Source organism: Hipposideros armiger, unplaced genomic scaffold (assembly GCF_001890085.2).
Source record: "Hipposideros armiger isolate ML-2016 unplaced genomic scaffold, ASM189008v1 scaffold_922, whole genome shotgun sequence".
NCBI classification, from domain to species: Eukaryota; Metazoa; Chordata; class Mammalia; order Chiroptera; family Hipposideridae; genus Hipposideros; species Hipposideros armiger.
In genome coordinates, this window is record NW_017732272.1 from 144,605 (window position 1) to 162,792 (window position 18,188).

Below are 18,188 nucleotides of genomic sequence, written 5' to 3' on the forward strand. Positions count from 1 at the left end.
TCAAACATCATTGGATAATATGTATATTTTCTGCAGAAAAAAAACCCTTCTACTTCATCACAGTACAATTATAAAAATCAACAAATTAACATTGCAATCCCTTCAGGGTTTGCTAGTGTCAAAATAATGCTCTTTAGTGTAAAACATCCAGCTCAGATTCATTTTCTGCGTTCAGATATGTCTCTTTAGTTTCCTTCCATTTTTAAAATATCTCATATATCATTAAAATTGCAATTTATTTATTTTTATGGATGCATATTTTGTTCAATATGTCATAATCTTCTATTTTGAAGGTTAACTTGTTCCAAACCTTGTCATAAGAGTTACTTGTCAAAGTGACATCTGTATCCCTGATCGCCACAATCTTATGCTGCTCTGTAGTGATTTTTTTTTTTTAAAGTAGCATTAAACTCAGCAGAATACCAGTAACCATTTTTGCCAATGTCTGAACTGGCCTGTATGTTCCAGCCTGATTCATAAACATCAATAAAATAACCAAACAAATATAAAATTAAAACTTTGTTTCTTTTTCCAAATAATTTGCCTTTCTTTGTATCTTTCAAAATATTACATTTTATTTTCTGTCTCCTCATCTAGAGTTTAAGCTCCATGTGGGCAAGAATTTTGCCCTGTTTGGATCCCTGTTTTATCCTTATTTTTTAATAGCTGCTTAATAAATATTAGTTGAATGTTGAATGAAATTTGATTGGTGCTATGAAGAAAATGTGCATGATACTTATGAGAATATAAAGTAGGGTGATCACTGAATTCAGCTAATACTTCATTAAATATGTGACAAATATGTGACAAATAATCATATCTGTTGAGTAGAATTAACTAAAAAAAAGGAAGGAGAAACCTTCCAAATGGGCCCAGATAAAGCGTCAATAAGTGAAAAAAATCCTTTGAGTTTAGTGAGTCAAGATGTGAAGTACTAGATATCAAGAAAATATAAGCTAGGTGTGAAATATGGATGGAAAATGTTACAAATTGTCATATATGCCATGTAAGTTTTTCTACTTGCATTTAAATAGCAATTGGAAGCCAATTAGCAGAATAACATGGTCAGTTTTGAATTTTGAAGCCATTACCCTGGCTATAGTATAGGAAAAGGAATATGAGGTATTAGAGCATCCACCATTGGGCAAAAGATGGTGGACTAGTATGAATGCTTTGAAGATAAAGAGAAGTGAACTGAAGTGGTAGATGAGAAAGAAAGCAATGTTGAGGATAATAACAGGTTTCTGTTTTTATGCGACTAGTTGGATGGTGGTTCCCTTTAATGCAGCGATGAAGGCCATATTTGCGGGGTAAATTATAAATTAAATTTTAGACATCTTTGGATTAAGATATAATTGAGACATTGAAGTGGGGTAGGCAGTTAGGTATTAAATCTGGAACTCAGAGGAAGTTTCATTGTTGAATATTTAAGTTTGGGATTCTTTAGAGTAGATATTGATCTCAAATATATAAAGGAGATTGCCTAGGGAGGAGTACAAAAGAAGAGCAGGCCTAAAACAATAGGAAGGCTAACATCTATGGCAGGAACAAAACATGTATACTGAGAGCAGAGAAGCCAGGGAGTGAGGAGGGATAGCCGGGGAATAAGGTGTTGCAGAATTCTTGGAAGACAGCCTTTAAAGAAGGAGAAAATAGGAAATGAACGTTAAATGCTGCTTGAGAGAACATGAGAGATCTTAACTGAAGTTAAGTCTGCTGGATATAGCAATACAGATAGGGGGTGATTTGGTGAGCGTTGCTCTTGTGCGCTTTTGTGGCATGAATCGGTAACACTAGACGGGGCTGGACTGAGATGCCCGAAGGATATATTTTCCTTGGTTTAAAGAAGAACCTTGAAAGAATAAAGGGATAGTCTAGCTCAGGTTTGTATCCAAGACGGATGGAATATAGAAATGAAAATAAGCTGATCTTGATAATAGCGAGTATTAGTTTGCTAGCACCGCCAGAACAATGTATCACAAATTGGATCGTTTAAAACAGCAATTCGTTCTTCATCTTTCTGGCAACTGGAAGTCAGATCAAGGTGTCAGACTGCTTTAGGGGAAAATCTTTCCTTGCTTCTTCTAATAAAACAGAAAAAAAATGAAAGAAAAATTAGCCAACAAGAATGGCAAAGAACTGCCTTAACTTTAAAATTGTATTAAAAAAAACTAGATAAAACACTACTAACAATTAAATGTTAGAAACATTTCCCTTAAAATGTGAAACAAGTCACGAATATTCACTATCAGTATTGTCCAGGCAGTCTTACCCATTTTATTTTATTATTATTTTAATTTAATTTAATTTTATTATTAGTTTTAGGTGTACAGAACAACATAATGGTTAGACATTTATACCCCTCACAAAGTGATAACTCCACCAAGTCTACTACCCATATTAATTTGACCAGAAATAAGTAACAGTTATAAGACAGGAAAAACCAAAACTGTTGTTATTAGATACTATGTTTTACAGTATTTAAAAGAATCCATAAATTATTAGAAATTATAAGAGCCTTCAGAACGGATCTTGAACAGAAGAATAACCAAAATAAAGTCACATATCTGTATAGAAACAATTATTTTAAAAGATAATAAAATTACATAACTGCAATAGCAAAAAAATTAGATACACGTATAGGGATGCATAAAATAAATAGCTTTCAGTAACTTTTTAGAAAAATTGTTAAGTTATTTAAGAAGACAAAAATCAATACAAAATATATATTATAAATTAATAAGAAAATAATGTTATAAATACAACACTCCCAACATTGACCTACACATTCTGTGAAATTACAAGATTCTTCTAAAATTGCTATAGAAAAGCAAAGATCCATTTCACTTGAAAAGTAAAATTACAAGTTGAAAGAAATTACTCTAACAATTATCGAGATGTATTATCAGGCTATAATATGAAAGCAGTGAAATGTTGAAAGTTAAGTTATACAGAGGGAAAGAAAGAAAGGTTACAGATACTAAGACTATCTCACCCATGGTGATAAGCCCATCATTAGAAACACTGACCTGGTGCCTTTTTTCCCCCGGCAAATCCATTTTCGTTCTGTGTAGCATCTAGCTGTTGCTACACCATCATCACCGAGGTAAGCACATTTTTCATTTCCTTTCACATCAAACCTACAACAGAGGGATTAAACACTGAGTACTAGGGAGTCCTGTGATTTCGCCCTTGCCCAATGACACATTTAAAAAAATATCTCTCCAGAGTCCTAAAAAAGTGTGCTCTGACAGTACTCTCTTGCTAGGGTTAAGATATCTATACCAAATTGGACCCTAAGAGTTTATCTTCCAAGAATTTATATTGGTTAAACTGAAATTAAGTTAGTTACATGTAATCAGTAGAACTACCAGTTCATATAAACCAATGGTTGTTAACCTGGGGCAATTTTGCTTTGTCCCTTCCCTGCCGCAAGGGACACTTGGCAATAACTGGAGACATTTTTGTTTGTCACAAGTGGAGAGGGGGAGGAGGAATTGTTAGTGTCTAGTAGTAGAGGCCAGAGATGCTACTACCATCCTACGATGTACAAGAAAGTGCCCTTCCCAGCAACAAAGAATTATTCAGTTCAAAATGTCAGTTGTGTTGCTATTGAGAAATTCTAATAGAAACAAAGCGGTAAAATGGCTGGCAGTCATCATTTGGGGTGGTTATGCTGAGGTCATATGTGCAGTGAACTCAGGCCTTTAGATCCAATTTTTCTTATTGTAAAATGGAAGATGCAAAGTCCAGGATAAATTGTGCTATCAATGCAAATAAAATCAGTTTAAAATGAACAGCAAATTTATTCTGAACTGTCAAAGATGTCAGCAAACAGGTAGCATAAAGCTTGAAAAATAGACATAGAATTGGAGAAGATAAGTTAAAATCAGGCAAAAGAATTTTTTGGACTGTGTTTATGAATATTAGGTCTCTATTTTCAAAACAACCAAGTAGGACATTTTTCTCTTGTATCTTGATTCCCAACCTGTCTGGCTGACTCTTGGAACTAGTGTCAGTACATCATAAAATCTTTCCCCATTCCACCTTTTCAACACGCACATAAATCTTGGGCTCTAAGGAAATGTAGATAATGCCGAAGCTCTAAAGGTTAAACTATCTAAATTTTAATAATCCCAGAAATAAAGAAACTTACCATTTGTTAAACATGGTTTTGTTTACCCATCGTCCTGTTTGATTTTTTGTCATCGTTAGCCCAATCCAGTGATCAGAAGTGCATTTGTGTTGTTTAAGAAAATTCTTTAGAAACAAAATAAATTTCATAATTTTACTTGTCAGTTTTTATCACAACCTATCATGTTCTTCTTGCTTTGCTGGTTGTGAGGAGCGAGGCGACAAATGTTCAAATCCTACCTGCACCAGAAGATAGCTGTGGCATTTTGAAAAAGTGTTTTACCCTCTGACCCTCAGTTTTCTTATTTGTGAGTCAAAAATGTGAGAAACATTTTCTTTAAGGTACTTTTTGATTCTAAATTGATACATATTCAAAATGAAAGTCTATTCCCCCAGGATTTTTAAACAATAAACTTCTGGAAAGCCAGAGTTTGTCATTAAGCTCTTGCACAGCCTTCCTAACCACCAGGTATTCATTATAATGTTTTCCTCTTCCTATAAATTATTAGTATATTGAGTTTAATGTTGTACTTTACTTCAACATCTCTCTCAAAATTATCACGTGTATACACACACACACACACACACACACACACCCCTCATTTATCTATTTTCTTTAGAATCCAGTTATCAAATTTCATTTTTTCACCAAGTATTTTCATTTTAAAAGGCATCACTCAAGGAAAAATATAACTTTCTTGATATTTCTCCTTTTATTCTTCTTATTCATTCAATTTAAATTTTTTTTGCTACATTAGACCCCTTTTTAACCATAGAATTATATTATGTATGGAAAGTCATAGAGTCTACTGTGCTACTAAATACCTTGGAAACCATAAACTTTATATTATATCACTCCATGTTTCAATGTTATGATAAATATAAGGAAATCATGACAGATCACAGCACTATGGTCCACTCCTATCTAATAACAGTGACACCAAAAACCTTGGGCATTTTAATATGCCATCTTCTGCAGCATTTTATGAATTTATTTGGAAAAAATTCAGTGCATTGGGCTAAGATTTGGGCATTACAAAGGACCAGATTAAAAGACATCATCCCTGGATTCAAAGAATTTCAGTTAATGAGAAAAAATTATGTAAACATAGTTAGAAAATATTTTAGTAGATAAGGAGATAATAATGAGTGTAATAAATACACAGTGAAATTTGAGTTTACAGGAAGAACTATCTAGTCTTTATGGGAGGCTTTCAAATATGATGTGCTCTAACAGGTAGGCCTAGAAGGGAAGAGAAGATTCCTTGATATAGAGGGTAAGGGAGAAAAGGACATTCATAGTCTTGTCTTACGAAAGAGCTTGTTTGAAGGCAGGAAAAATATGTATAAGAAAGGATAAATGTATTGTAAACCAGCAGGAGATCATAAATATATGTTATAGGGTGAGGTTCAGTAGTTGTGGTGTTGGTGACAGGCAACTAGGAGGTGCATTTCTTAGAGTCCATCCTATGAAAAATATTAATCATTATTTCCTCAACAAAAGGGTGCCCATGTAGTCCCTGGTTAAAAATGCAAAATCATTTTAAATATGTGGAAATAAATATAAAAATTTTTTAAGAAGCAAGTTTCATATTTTAATTATGGAAAACATTTTGTAATTTAAATAAATATATATGATACTTTAAACTATTTTAAATAAACAGTTGTTTAAAACTTTTGTATACATTACTTTTATCATTCTTTCACAAATAAGTTTACCTCATTCTGTTTGTCACTTAAAATTTGCCCAGATTACATAGTACATAATAGGCATCTGTGATCTTCAAATTATATCAAGATATTGTATGATCAGTCTCTTTTTTTTTAATCCAAACAGTACAATCATTCTTATCTGATATGTTTCATGGTTTCTCTTACATTCAAAACTAAAATTTTTGTGTACTTCTGTTCTTTGTGTTCCGTGCTATTAACAAATTTTTTAGTCTTTGCCAATAAGATTCCTTTAAGTGAAGATTTTGAAAATATTTTGCCTTATTATTAATTTATCCCTCAAAAGTTTTATTAATACTTATTATTTTCCATCTTGCTGCTAATTTAGCATCTTTTCTCCCCAAGAGAAACTGTAAAGACAGTTTAAAGATTTCTAAGAATGTTCATTGCAGAAGTCTTGCAAAATTCAGGAGTGAAACTATTGACTACAGAAGCTCTTCTGATTTAATTGAGCATGCATATTTGATTTTCTGTGTCTACTCTTAACATATCTGGCTCTTCACATTTGATTCAGATTTCCATACCTTTTGGTGCTTCCAAAATAGTTTATGGTAGTTTCCTTGCACTGATCTATAGATTACCCCAGCCTTGTTCACACCTATTTGAAACAATCTTCAGGGAGATTACATAAATATACTTTGTTCACCACAGAAATAACATATAATTCTCTTTTAACAATGTTGATTGCTGTGTTATACTCTTTACATTTTACCTCCTTCTTAATTGTACATTATTCACACACAAAAAAAATTAAAATCAAGTTACATTGATCCTTTATTTTTAAAGAGACCAAACAAAAATAAAAACATATGCTTACCACAGAAGTGACTTGGGCAAAGAACAGATTTCACTAGTGCAGAGCTACAGAGCTTTGTAATCTCTTATTAAAGTTCTTGGTGATTCTCTTTACTCATAAAATTTTTGCCATGTAGATCAACATATATTCAACAAAAATCCATTCAGCTTTTTAATTTGTGTCTGTGTTTATGCTATAGCAAAGCATGCAATTTCAAATAAAACACAGTATCTGCTCACTGAAAACTCATACTCTGGGCCAGGGGGAAACTTTCAATTACACATCTATGGCATTAGTGATAGTGAGTGCTCTGAGGGAGGCTGCCATGGGACCTTAGATCACTGAAGCCAGCCTGAGAAGTCAGAGGAAGGCTCCTCAAAAGTAGTGGGATGGAGACGCTCATCCTCCCTCAGGCAATTCTTTCTTTGTGGAGTACTGACTTTTAAAAGGTTTCCAAATATTATCAAGCTCTTCTATTTCTACTCCTTAAAATGTAAAGATAGCTATCAAGTCTACTATTTGATGGAAGTCTTACACAATCCACACAAAATCTCACCAAGTTTTTCCAACTGTATCTTTCATGGTGTGTTATGAACATCTTTAATATTCTGTATATATAGACAAGCATGTATAAAAAGTTTTAAAAATAATAATGGAATTTGAATATTTCCAATGTCGCTACTCAATAAAATTCATAAGGAATGTGTATTAGATTACTTACCATTTCTTCCTTAGTGTCAATAGCAGTTAGGTAAGCATGTTGAGTGGAACAGTTGTTTCTACTTGAATTCCAATCATTTTCTTCTTTAGAGAAATAATAGCAATTATTTCGGAAACCAATCCAGTCATCAGGACAAAAATACTGGGTAACCAGAAGTGGCTCACCTGGAAATGAAAAATATGTATTTTGAGAACCAGATGAAATAATATGCCTCTGTATTTGAGATCATTGGGAAAAGATAGGATTGTGATATAAAAGATTATGATCATGATTAGAGTTGCATATCTTTCCCATAACAAATTGAAAAAATTTATGTTAAGTTAAATGACAGCAGTTCAGGATTTGACAGGACACTCATATTCCTTTCAAATCCAGTCTCAGTGATTCATAGGCCTTCCTAGAGCAACCAATGTGATTTCACTTGCCACCTTTGCTATTTCTGGGTAAATGAAATATAATGAAATCCTTATAAGCAAGTAATAAAAGCACTAATTTATACTAGAGCCATATCCAGGAAATTTGTGTTAAACTCTAAAGAAGCAATGAAAATAATAAAACAGAATATATACCTAACAAGATATGTGTTGGATTGCCTGTTGTCAACTAGGTACTACCATCACTGTACGGGTTTGGGTTAACCAATGAAAAGAACCTACATGAATTTGGAAGGTGGAAGCAAAGCAGAAGCTATTATTCTTGGAGGACTGGGGCATAGGCAGTTCATAGGCCTTTTCAAAAGTTTCCCTTTTGTAATCATGGCAGCTAGATGTATTAGCTTATTAGACTTTCCTCTAATCTCTGGGTTCTCCAGACACATTAGTGCTTTAAGCCAAAATTATTAGTGACCATTTGACCTCCAGCTATACAGGCTTCCAGACCATTATTACTCGACAGCTCCTCTCACAATCGTGTTATCACTAATTCCTACATTAAAGTCCTATTCTTGAAAATTTGTTGTGTCTACTTTTCTGAACACACACAGACTAAATCAGTTTTTGGTACAAAAAGTGGCTCTAAAGAAATAGAACCTTAAGGATGAGATATGGTTTTGGTTTTCTAATGCAGTTTGCTTTAAAGACATTAATCTAATCACCAGTTGTAAATGGAATACTGGTGACTTAGAGTGCACAGAGGTAAAACAATTGGTTAAATTATCATTTATAGTCACCTGTTGCCAAGTACCTATTACAGCCTTCTCTTAATCATTGTCATTAAAATGAGCAAAAAGTGTAAAGATGATATCTGAACTCCATGCTAACAAAACTAAGCCAGTTGACATACATAGAGAGTTACATGTAACAACTACAGAATGTACATTCTTTAAAGTGCACATGAAACATTTACCAAAATGCAGGACAATAAAGTGGTAATAAGAAATTCTTTTAAATTGAAGACATTTATCGCATACCAACTGCGGTGTAATTGAGCCATATATCAGTAACAAAAATAAAATTAGATTATCACCAAAGTTTGTAAATTAACTCAATGACAAATAACTCATGAATCAAAGAAGAAACATGGGAAGTGTAAAACATTTTGAACTGAAAGATAGTTACATATATATGGTATATGTGATATATATATATAAACTTATAGAAGGTAACACATTTTCTTAAAGGTAAGAGGAAAATGTATTGGCTTAAATTTATGTTTCAAAAAGGAAGAAAAACTTTTGTTTTTTAAAGTCATGAAAAAGCAGTTTATTAGAAAAGACAGTACATTTCAAAGAAGTAGAAGTAGGCCTGAGCAGTAGAGAATGGCTCAAGGGTCCATTTTTAGAAGAGAAATTACATTCCAAAGAATTTGGCGTGGGCCATGTGCAAAGGCAAGGCTCAAAAAAAGGGAAGAAGGGATCAAAAAGGAAGGAGCTGTCCAAAAGAAGTTGAAGCGGCCAAAAGGGGAAGAAAAACTTTTGAAAAAGGTAATTATCTATCTAAAAAAGTAAGAGTGGTGAATTAAAACCAAAGTAGAAAGACACAATAAAAAAAAAAGACCTGAAATCAATTGACTAGAAAATTAATAGAAAGTAGAAAAAGGTCAAGAAACTCATAAATTGACTTTTGGAATAACCTAAAGATAGAACACTAGGAAAACCGATAAAATATTTAAAAGAGGGAGATAAACAAATTAACAATACCAAAAATGAAAAAAAAGATAAATTTTTGAAATACACAACTTATCACAACTGACAAAGGAAAAGTAAATAATAAATGTGAATAATAATATTCTATTTAGTAAAGAAATTAAATCTTTAAATTAAAAATTCCATCAAAGAAATCTTCCATTCCAGATGGCTTCAGTTGTGACTACATCTAATTATTTAGGAATGACATAACAATATTACACAGCCTCTTTCAGAAAATATATAATAATAGGAGGAAATACTTTCCAGCTCAAATATTGAGGCCATGGTAATCTTGATAGCAACACCTCATAATATTATTATAAGAAAGGGAAATTATAGTTCAGTCTTTTATAAACATATGTGCATATACCTTAAAATATTAGCCAGTTTAATTCAAGAGTGTTAAAAGGTTAATACTTTATAATCAAATTGAGTTTTTTCTAGACATGAAAATTTAGTTTAACATTTTAATGTATAATTCAACACATTAACAGAGAAAAGAAACAGATTAAGTATCTCAATAGCATTTAATAGTATTCTAAATCATTTCAAAATAAAACACTTTAGCCATCTAGGAATCAAAGGGAGTTCCCTTAATTTGATTAGGAATATCCGCAAATAATCATCCATAATGGAGAAATATTAAAAACTTTCTTATAGATATTAAGAATAAGATAAAGGGGGCCGGCCGAGTGGCACGTGGCTAAGAGCTGGCTTGGGACGCCAGTTCTGAGTGTCAGGGCCCCGGTTCGGATCCCACATTAGGGTCAGTGATGCTACGCCCTCTACAGCTAAGATGGTGAACAACAGCTCAACCTGGAGGTGGGCTGCTGTGAGTCGCCAGCGATGGCGTAGCTGCAGCCCCTGCTGCAGTGGGCTGCCATAAGATATCATGTGTGGCTGGCAGCCAGCGTGAGCGGCTGGTGGCTGGTGTGAGCTGCCAAGAGCCGCTGTGAGCGGCCGTCCAGAGGCCAGCGACCGATCTGCCTCACCCGGGAAGAGCACAATGATAATACCAACATGGGCCAGTGAAGCGACATCCTCCACAACTAGACTGAAGAACAAAAGGACAGCAATTTGTCTGTTCCCCTTCCCCAATTCCCCAGAGCTGTTCCTCTCCCCCAATTCCCCAACTTAAAAAAAAAAATAAAAAGAATAAAATAAGAATGCAAGTTCTCACTACTTCTCAGTCTTGTGCTGGAAATTCTAGCCAGTAAAATAAGGCAATAAAAATATGTAAAATAGTATAAAAATTTCAAAAAAATAAATAAAATTATTGTTATTTACAGATTATCTGAATGCTGACATAAACATTTAAATAAAAATAAAGACAATTTATTAAAATTAATAGTTAATATAAAATACACCTTAACAAATTTAAAAAATCATAATAAGTTGTATGCTTTTGGATCACAATGGAAGTAAACTAGAAATCAATAACAGAAAGATAACTGAAAAATTCCAAAATACTGTACATGGAGATGAAACAAAATACTTTCAAATAACACATGGATCAAAGAAAAAATCTCAAGGAAAATTAAAAACAATTTGAACTAAATGAAAATGAAAGCACAATTTATCAAAGTTTATGGTGTGCAGAAAAATTAGTTCTCAGAGGAACATATATAGCATTAAATATATACATTAGAAAAGAAGAAAGGTAGAAAATCAGTAATCTATTTCCATCTTAGGAAACTATTGATAGTAACAGAAGAGAAGTCAAATCCAAAGTAAACAGAAAAAAAGAAATAATAAGAATTAGAACTGGGGCTGGCCGAGTGGCTCAGTTGTTTAAGAGTTACCTTAAGATCACGAGCTCTGAGCGGGTTCTATTCCCACATAGGCCAGTGATGTTGTGCCCGAGCTGAGCTGCTGCTGAGTGCCAACAGGTGGCAGGATGGCTCAGCTGGTGAGAGCACGTGTTCCTAACAACAAGACTGCCTGTTCTATGGTGGGCTATGCCCGCCTTCAACTAAGATTGAACTCGGCACCTTGAGCTGAGCTGCCACCTGGATGACTCAGTTGATAGAGCATGCACTCTTAACAACAAGGCTGCTGGTTCGACTCCTGCATGAGATGGTGGCTACGCCCTCCCACAACTAAGATTGTAACACAGCACCTTGAGCTTAGAGGTTGCAAGCTGCCGACGGGCAGCCAGATGGCGACTGGTACCCTCCACAACTAAGATTGAAGAACAACAACTTGGCTGGTCCCCTTCCCCAATTCCCCAAAACGGTTCCCTTCCCCCAACTCCCCAATTAAAAAAAAAAGAATTAGAACAAAAATTAATGAAATTGAAAGCAAGAAATTAATAGAGAAAATCAAAAGCTGGTTCTTTGCAAAGAACAATAAAATCAATAAGTCTTTATCGAGGCTAAGAAAAAAAGATAGAGGACAAAAATGAATAATATCAGAAATCAAAGAGAAGACATTATTACAGATCCCATGGAAATTTAAAAGATAAAAAAATGAATATTATGAGTAACTCAATGCTCACAAATCTAATAATCTAGACGAAATGGACCAATTTCTTGAAAGATATAATCTTCCAAAACTCACTCAAGAAGAAACAATTTGAATAGGACTATATCTTTTAAAGAAATTGAATCAATAGTCATTACTGTCCCAAAACAGAAAGCACCAAGCTCAGAGGGGTTCACTGGTGAATTCTACAAAACATTTAAAGAAGAAATTATACTAATTATCTAAAACCTCTTTTAGAGAATATAAGCAGAGGCAATACTTCCTAAATCATTCCATAAGGCCAGCATTATCCTAATACCAAAAACCAAAGACATTATAAGAGAACTATAGACCAATATCTCTCATGAACATAGATGCAAACATTCTCATCAAAATATTACAAAATCAAATCCAGCAGTGTATAAAAAGAATTATGCACCATGAAAAGTGGGATTTATTCCAGGTCTGCAAGGCTGGTGCAACATTGGAAAACCAATGAAATCCAGTACATCAACAGGTTAAAAAAGAAAAATCACATGATCGTATCAATATAAGGGTTTTACTAAAATCTAATGTTCATTCATGACAAAATACTCTCAGTGAACTAGGAATAGAGATAACTTCCTCAACTTGATAAAGACTATTTACAAAAAAACCTACAGCAAATTTCATACTTAATGGTGACAAACTAGAGACTTTCCCACTAGGATCAGGTACAAGGCAGGGATGTCCCTTCTTATCACTTCTTTTAAATATCATACTGAAGCCTCTGCCTAATGTAATAAGACAAGAAAAGGAAATAAACGGTATACAAATTATAAAGGAAGAAATAATCTGTTTTTTTTTTCTGCAGGTGGTTTGATCATTCTGTAGAAAATCTTAAAAAACTGAAAAAACAAACTTTGGTTGGAGGATACAAGTTAATATACAAAAGTCAATCAGTTTCCTATGTACCAGCAATGAATAAGTGGTATTTGTAAGAACATAATACCATTTATTATAGAATGCCCCAAAGTGGCATACTTACGTATAAATCCAACATAATATGTACAGCATACACTCGTATATGAAAACAAAAAATTTGATGAAAAAAGTCAAAGAAAAACTAAATAAATGGAGAGATAGTCCATGTTGATGAATAGAAATACTCAATATTCTCACTATGTCAGTTCTTTTCCAACTTCATCTATGAACCCAATACAATCCCAATCAAAATCTCAGCAAGTTATTTTGTGGATATCAACAAACTGATTCTAAAGTTTAGTTGAAGAGGAAACAAACATAGAATAGCCAACCCAATATAGAAGGAGAACAAGGTTGGGGGACAGACACTATCCAACTTCAAGACTTACAATAAAGCTACAGTAATCAAGAGAGTGTAGTTTCTGGTGAGACAATAGACAAATAGATCAATGGAACAAGATAGAGAACCCAGAAATAAACTACCACAAAAATAGTCAAATTTTTGACAAGGACGCAAAGGTGATACAATGGAGCAATGAAAGTCTTTTCAACAACTGCTACTGAAAGAACTGGGTCTACATGCAAGAAAATGAATCTAGACACAGACCTTACATCCTTCACAAAAATTGACGCAAAACAGTTTAAAACCTAAGTTTAAAACACAAAAACTATAAAACTCCCAGGGGATAACATAGGATAAAACCTAGATAACCTTGGGTATGGTGATGACTTTTTAGATACAACACCAAAGGCACATTCCATGAAAGAAAAATTGATAAGCTGGACTTCATCAAAATGAACTTCACTCTGTGAAAGACAATGTCAAGAGAACGAGAGACAAGTCACAAACTGAGAGTATATTTGCCAAAGATGCATCTGGTAAACTGCTGTTATCCAAAATATTCAAATAGCTCTTAAAACTCAACAATAGAAAAACAAACAACCTAATTTAAAAAATAGATAAAAATCCTGAACCGACACCTCAGCAAAGAAGATATACAGATGTCAAATAAGCATATGAATTTCAAAAAAACTAACTTAAGAAAAAGTGGGAAAGTATTTGAACATATTCATCACAAAATATTGTGGCTAAATGAGCAGTAAATATAAAAAGAAGCTTAAAAGTATTGGTCATCAGGAAAATTCCAATTAAGGCCACATTAAGATACCAACACATTCATCAGAGTGACAAAAATGGGTAAAACTGAAAATAAAGCATTGACAAGTATGATCACAATTCATTCTCAAACACTTTTGTTTGGATTATCTACTATCTATGTATTATCTGCTGAATCTGACTAATGCATATGCTACAGCTTAACTCTTTTCATAAGTATCCGAGTATTCCAAATGATGTTCACTATGCACTAAAAGACCAAAAGTATAAAAATGTTCAAAGCAACACAATTTACAGTAGTCAAAATGTAGCATAATCCAAATGTCCATTAAAAGTAGAACAATGAATAAATTAATACCTATATAGCACGGAAATCTAGAGCAAGGATCTGCAAACTACAATCTGAGACCCAATTCAGAGCTAAAATTCTTTTTAAATTTTAAAATAATCGATATAATTAAAAGTTAAAAGTCAAAATAATTAAAAGAGAAATATTTTGTGACACATGAAATTTATATACTATTCAAATTTCTATGTTCAATTTTGTTGCAACACAGCCATGCTCAATTGTTTATCTTCTGCAGCTATTTTTGCACTACTAATAGGAAGTTGAGTAGTTGCAACAGAAATTGTGTAGCTAACAAAGCCTAAATTATTTACTATGTGGTCCATTGTGTAAAAATTTCTTTACTCCCTCCTATAAAAATGAGTCAATAAGCTTTTGCTACATGTTATGAAATGGAAGACTAATACAAGCATAATGTGGAACCCAAGAAATGAGATGCAAAGGATATATGCAATTTGCAAGATTTTATTTATGTAAACATTGTTTTTGTTTGTTTGTTTTTTTAAAGATTTTATTGGGAAATTGGGGGAGGGGAACAGCTTTGGGGAATTGGGGAAGGGAAACAGACAAGTTGCTGTCCTTTTCTTCTTCAGTCTAGCTGTGGAGGTTGTGGCTTCACTGGCCCATGTTTTTGATATTATCATTGCGCTCTTCCCGGGTGAGGCAGTTGCTCACCGGCAACGGCGGCTCATGGCAGCTCACAAATCTCACGCTAACTGCCAGGCAGCCCCATCTTAGCCTAAGCCATTGCCAGCGACTCACAGCAACCCAGCTCTAGGTCGAGCTGTTGTTCACCATCTTAGCTGTACAGGGCAGTGTCACTGGCCCTTATATGTGATCCAAATTGGGACCCTGCTGCTCAGAGTTGGCGTCCCAAGCCAGCTCCTAACCAACATGCCACTCGGCTGGCCCTACTTATGTAAAAATTTTTAAGTGGACAAAACTAACCTATGCAACAGGAGTCAAATAGTGATTACCATAGTCAGGGTGAATGGTTTTGTCGTAATCTTTGCATCTCCCAGTGCCTTACATGGGTCACATAATTCATAATAATTCATTCATTGATACCCATTAAATATATTGTGACTAATGGGAAGAAAGTGAGAATAATGAGAAAAGACCATGTGAGGCAAAAAGAAAAAGGGTCATAGAATAGGAAACTCTGAAAAAGAAAAAAAATAAGGGAAGAAATAAAGGGTGTAATTTACTCACCTATTATATGCATAATACCACACACAATAAGAGCTATAATAAAAACTACAGCAAGCGCTGAAGCCATGATGCATTTTTTGTTAGCACCTAAAAAACAGAAAACAAATTATTTAGATTAAGAAACAGGTAAAAGAAAAACTAAATTTACATTCATGACTATCTGACAAACCCCTTTAGGCAATTTTATTCTGATATTTCACAAGGAGATGACACAAAACGTACTTTTCCCATTTGTCATATGAAAAAACAATCGGATTTTTTCTTTTCATTGAAATTTCTCAGGACATTCTTACATCCAGTTCAAGTGTTACCAGGGATTTTACTGTCATAGTCCAAGAAATCAAATATGTATGAGTCTTTAGTGTAGACTTCCCTCAGGCCTGGGGCCCCCACTCTAGGTCTTTATTATGCTTCGTCTATGGTGAAATATCAGCACGTCCTAACATTCCTTGAATGTTTCTAGGAAAAATCTTATTTTCTAACGAATAAAAACTTTATTTTAAAGGATAGCTGGAATAGCATATTTGAAAGGTCATAGAATAATCAACCAAAAGATTTGGGACTGAGATTTTTACCACAAACAAGCAACGGAAACTTGGATAAGTCACTATTTTTTTTCTGGTCTTGTATTTCCTCATCTGCAAAGTCAATAGAAAAGAATTAATCCCTGGTCAGAAATTGTTTTTCTTAGATTAGTGCCCAATTAGGAAAAAAATGGAACGTGAGGTGGTTTTTGTTTGTTTGTTTGTTTGTTTGTTTGTTTGTTTGTTACCATTATATTTTGGTTTATTTATTTTTAATTTATTTATTTTTATTAGTTTCAGGTGTACAAAGCAATGTAATAGTTAGACATTTAAACCCCTCATAAAGTGATAACCCACCCCCCAAGCTACTACCCCTCTGACACCTTATATAGCTGTTACAATACCATTGACTATCTTCCCTACGTTATACTCCACATCCCATGATTATATGTACCTATATATTTAGTTATAGTTGACATTGAATATTATTTTACTTCAGGGCTGGCCGAGTGGCTTGGTTGGTTAAGAGTTAGCTTAAGAGCAGGAGCTCTGAGCAACAGGGACACCGGTTTGATTCCCACACGGGCCAGTGACGCTGTGCCCAAGCTGAGCTGTTGCTGAGTTGCCAACAGGTGGCAGGATGGCTCAGCTGGTGTAACAACAAGATTGCCTGTTCGATGGTGGCTACACCCGCCCTCAGCTAAGACTGAACTCAGCACCTTGAGCTGAGCTGCCACCCGGATGGCTCAGTGGATAGAGTGTGCACTCTTAACAACAAGGTTGCTGGTTTGACTCCCGCCTGGCATGGTGGCTACGTCCACCTGCAACTAAGATTGAACACAGAACCTAGAGCTTAGAGGCCACGAGCTGCCAATGGGAAGCCAGATGGCGACTGGCACCCTCCACAACTAAGATTGAAGAACAACAACTTGGCTGGTTCCCTTCCCTAATTCCCCAACACTGTTCCCCTCCCCCAATTATATATATATATATATATATATATATATATATATATATATATATACACACACACACACACACACACATATATATATATATATATATATATATATATATATAATTCTACTTCAGCTTTAGGTGTATAGCACATTGGTCAGGCATCTAGTCTATGACGTGATCCCCCTGATAAACCCAGTGCCCATCTGGCACATTACATGATCTTTAAAACACCGTTGACTATATTCCCCATACTGTAATATCTACCAATTTATATCTCTTAATGCCTTCACCTTTTTCACCCTGACCCCAACCCCATTCTCATCTTTCACCCTGATAGATCTAGTACCTATCTGGCATCATACCTAGTTATTACAATATTATTGACTATATTTTTTATGCTATACCCTACATCCCATGACTACTGTGTAACAACAAATTGTACTTCTTAATCCCTTTCCCTTTCACCCATCCTGTACCCCCCTCCCATCTTAAAGAAACCCCTCTAAGATTCCTTGTAATACTGATTTGGTGGTGATGAACTCCAGCTTTTTCTTGTCTGGGAAGTTCCTTGCCTGTCTTTCAATTCTAAATGACAGCCTTGCTGGTAGAGCAATCTTGGCTGTATATCCTTGCTTTTCATCACTTTGAATATTTCCTGTCACTCCCTTCTTGCCTGAAAAGCTTCTGTTGAGAAATCAGCTCATTCTTATGGAAGCACCTTTGTAGGTAACTAACTGCTTTTCTCTTGCTGCTTTTAAGATATTTTTTCTTTGTCTTTAACCTTTGGCATTTTAATTATGATGTGTCTTGGTGTTGGCCTCTTTGGGCTTATCTTGTTTGGACTCTCTGTGCTTCCTGGGCTTGCATGTCTATTTCCTTCACGAGGTTAGGGAAGTTTTCTGTTATTATTCCTTCAAGTAGGTTTTCAATTCCTTGCTCTCTCTCTCTTCTCTTCCTGGTATCCCTATAATGCAAACGTTGGTATGCTTGATATTGTCCTGGAGGACCCTTAAAATCCCCTCAATTTTTTGGATTCTTTTTTCTTTTTGCTGTTCTGGTTGGGTGTTTTCTGCTGCCATATCTTCTGCAGCTCTGA

At 34.4% G+C, this 18,188-nt stretch overlaps 1 protein-coding gene across 1 annotated transcript in view; it reads right to left on the minus strand.

The window, feature by feature from the left end:
- Positions 1 to 819: 819 nt before the first annotated feature.
- Positions 820 to 18,188, minus strand: part of CLEC2B (C-type lectin domain family 2 member B) — a 26,556-nt gene continuing 9,187 nt past the window's right edge. The window contains exons 2-6 of the mRNA XM_019630551.1: positions 15,609 to 15,695; positions 7,383 to 7,546; positions 4,157 to 4,260; positions 3,030 to 3,140; positions 820 to 2,084 (exon numbers count right to left, since the gene is read on the minus strand). Of these exons, the coding sequence (XP_019486096.1) occupies positions 2,048 to 2,084; positions 3,030 to 3,140; positions 4,157 to 4,260; positions 7,383 to 7,546; positions 15,609 to 15,695 (503 nt within the window). The 3' untranslated portion in view covers positions 820 to 2,047. The remainder of the gene's footprint in view (positions 2,085 to 3,029; positions 3,141 to 4,156; positions 4,261 to 7,382; positions 7,547 to 15,608; positions 15,696 to 18,188) is intronic.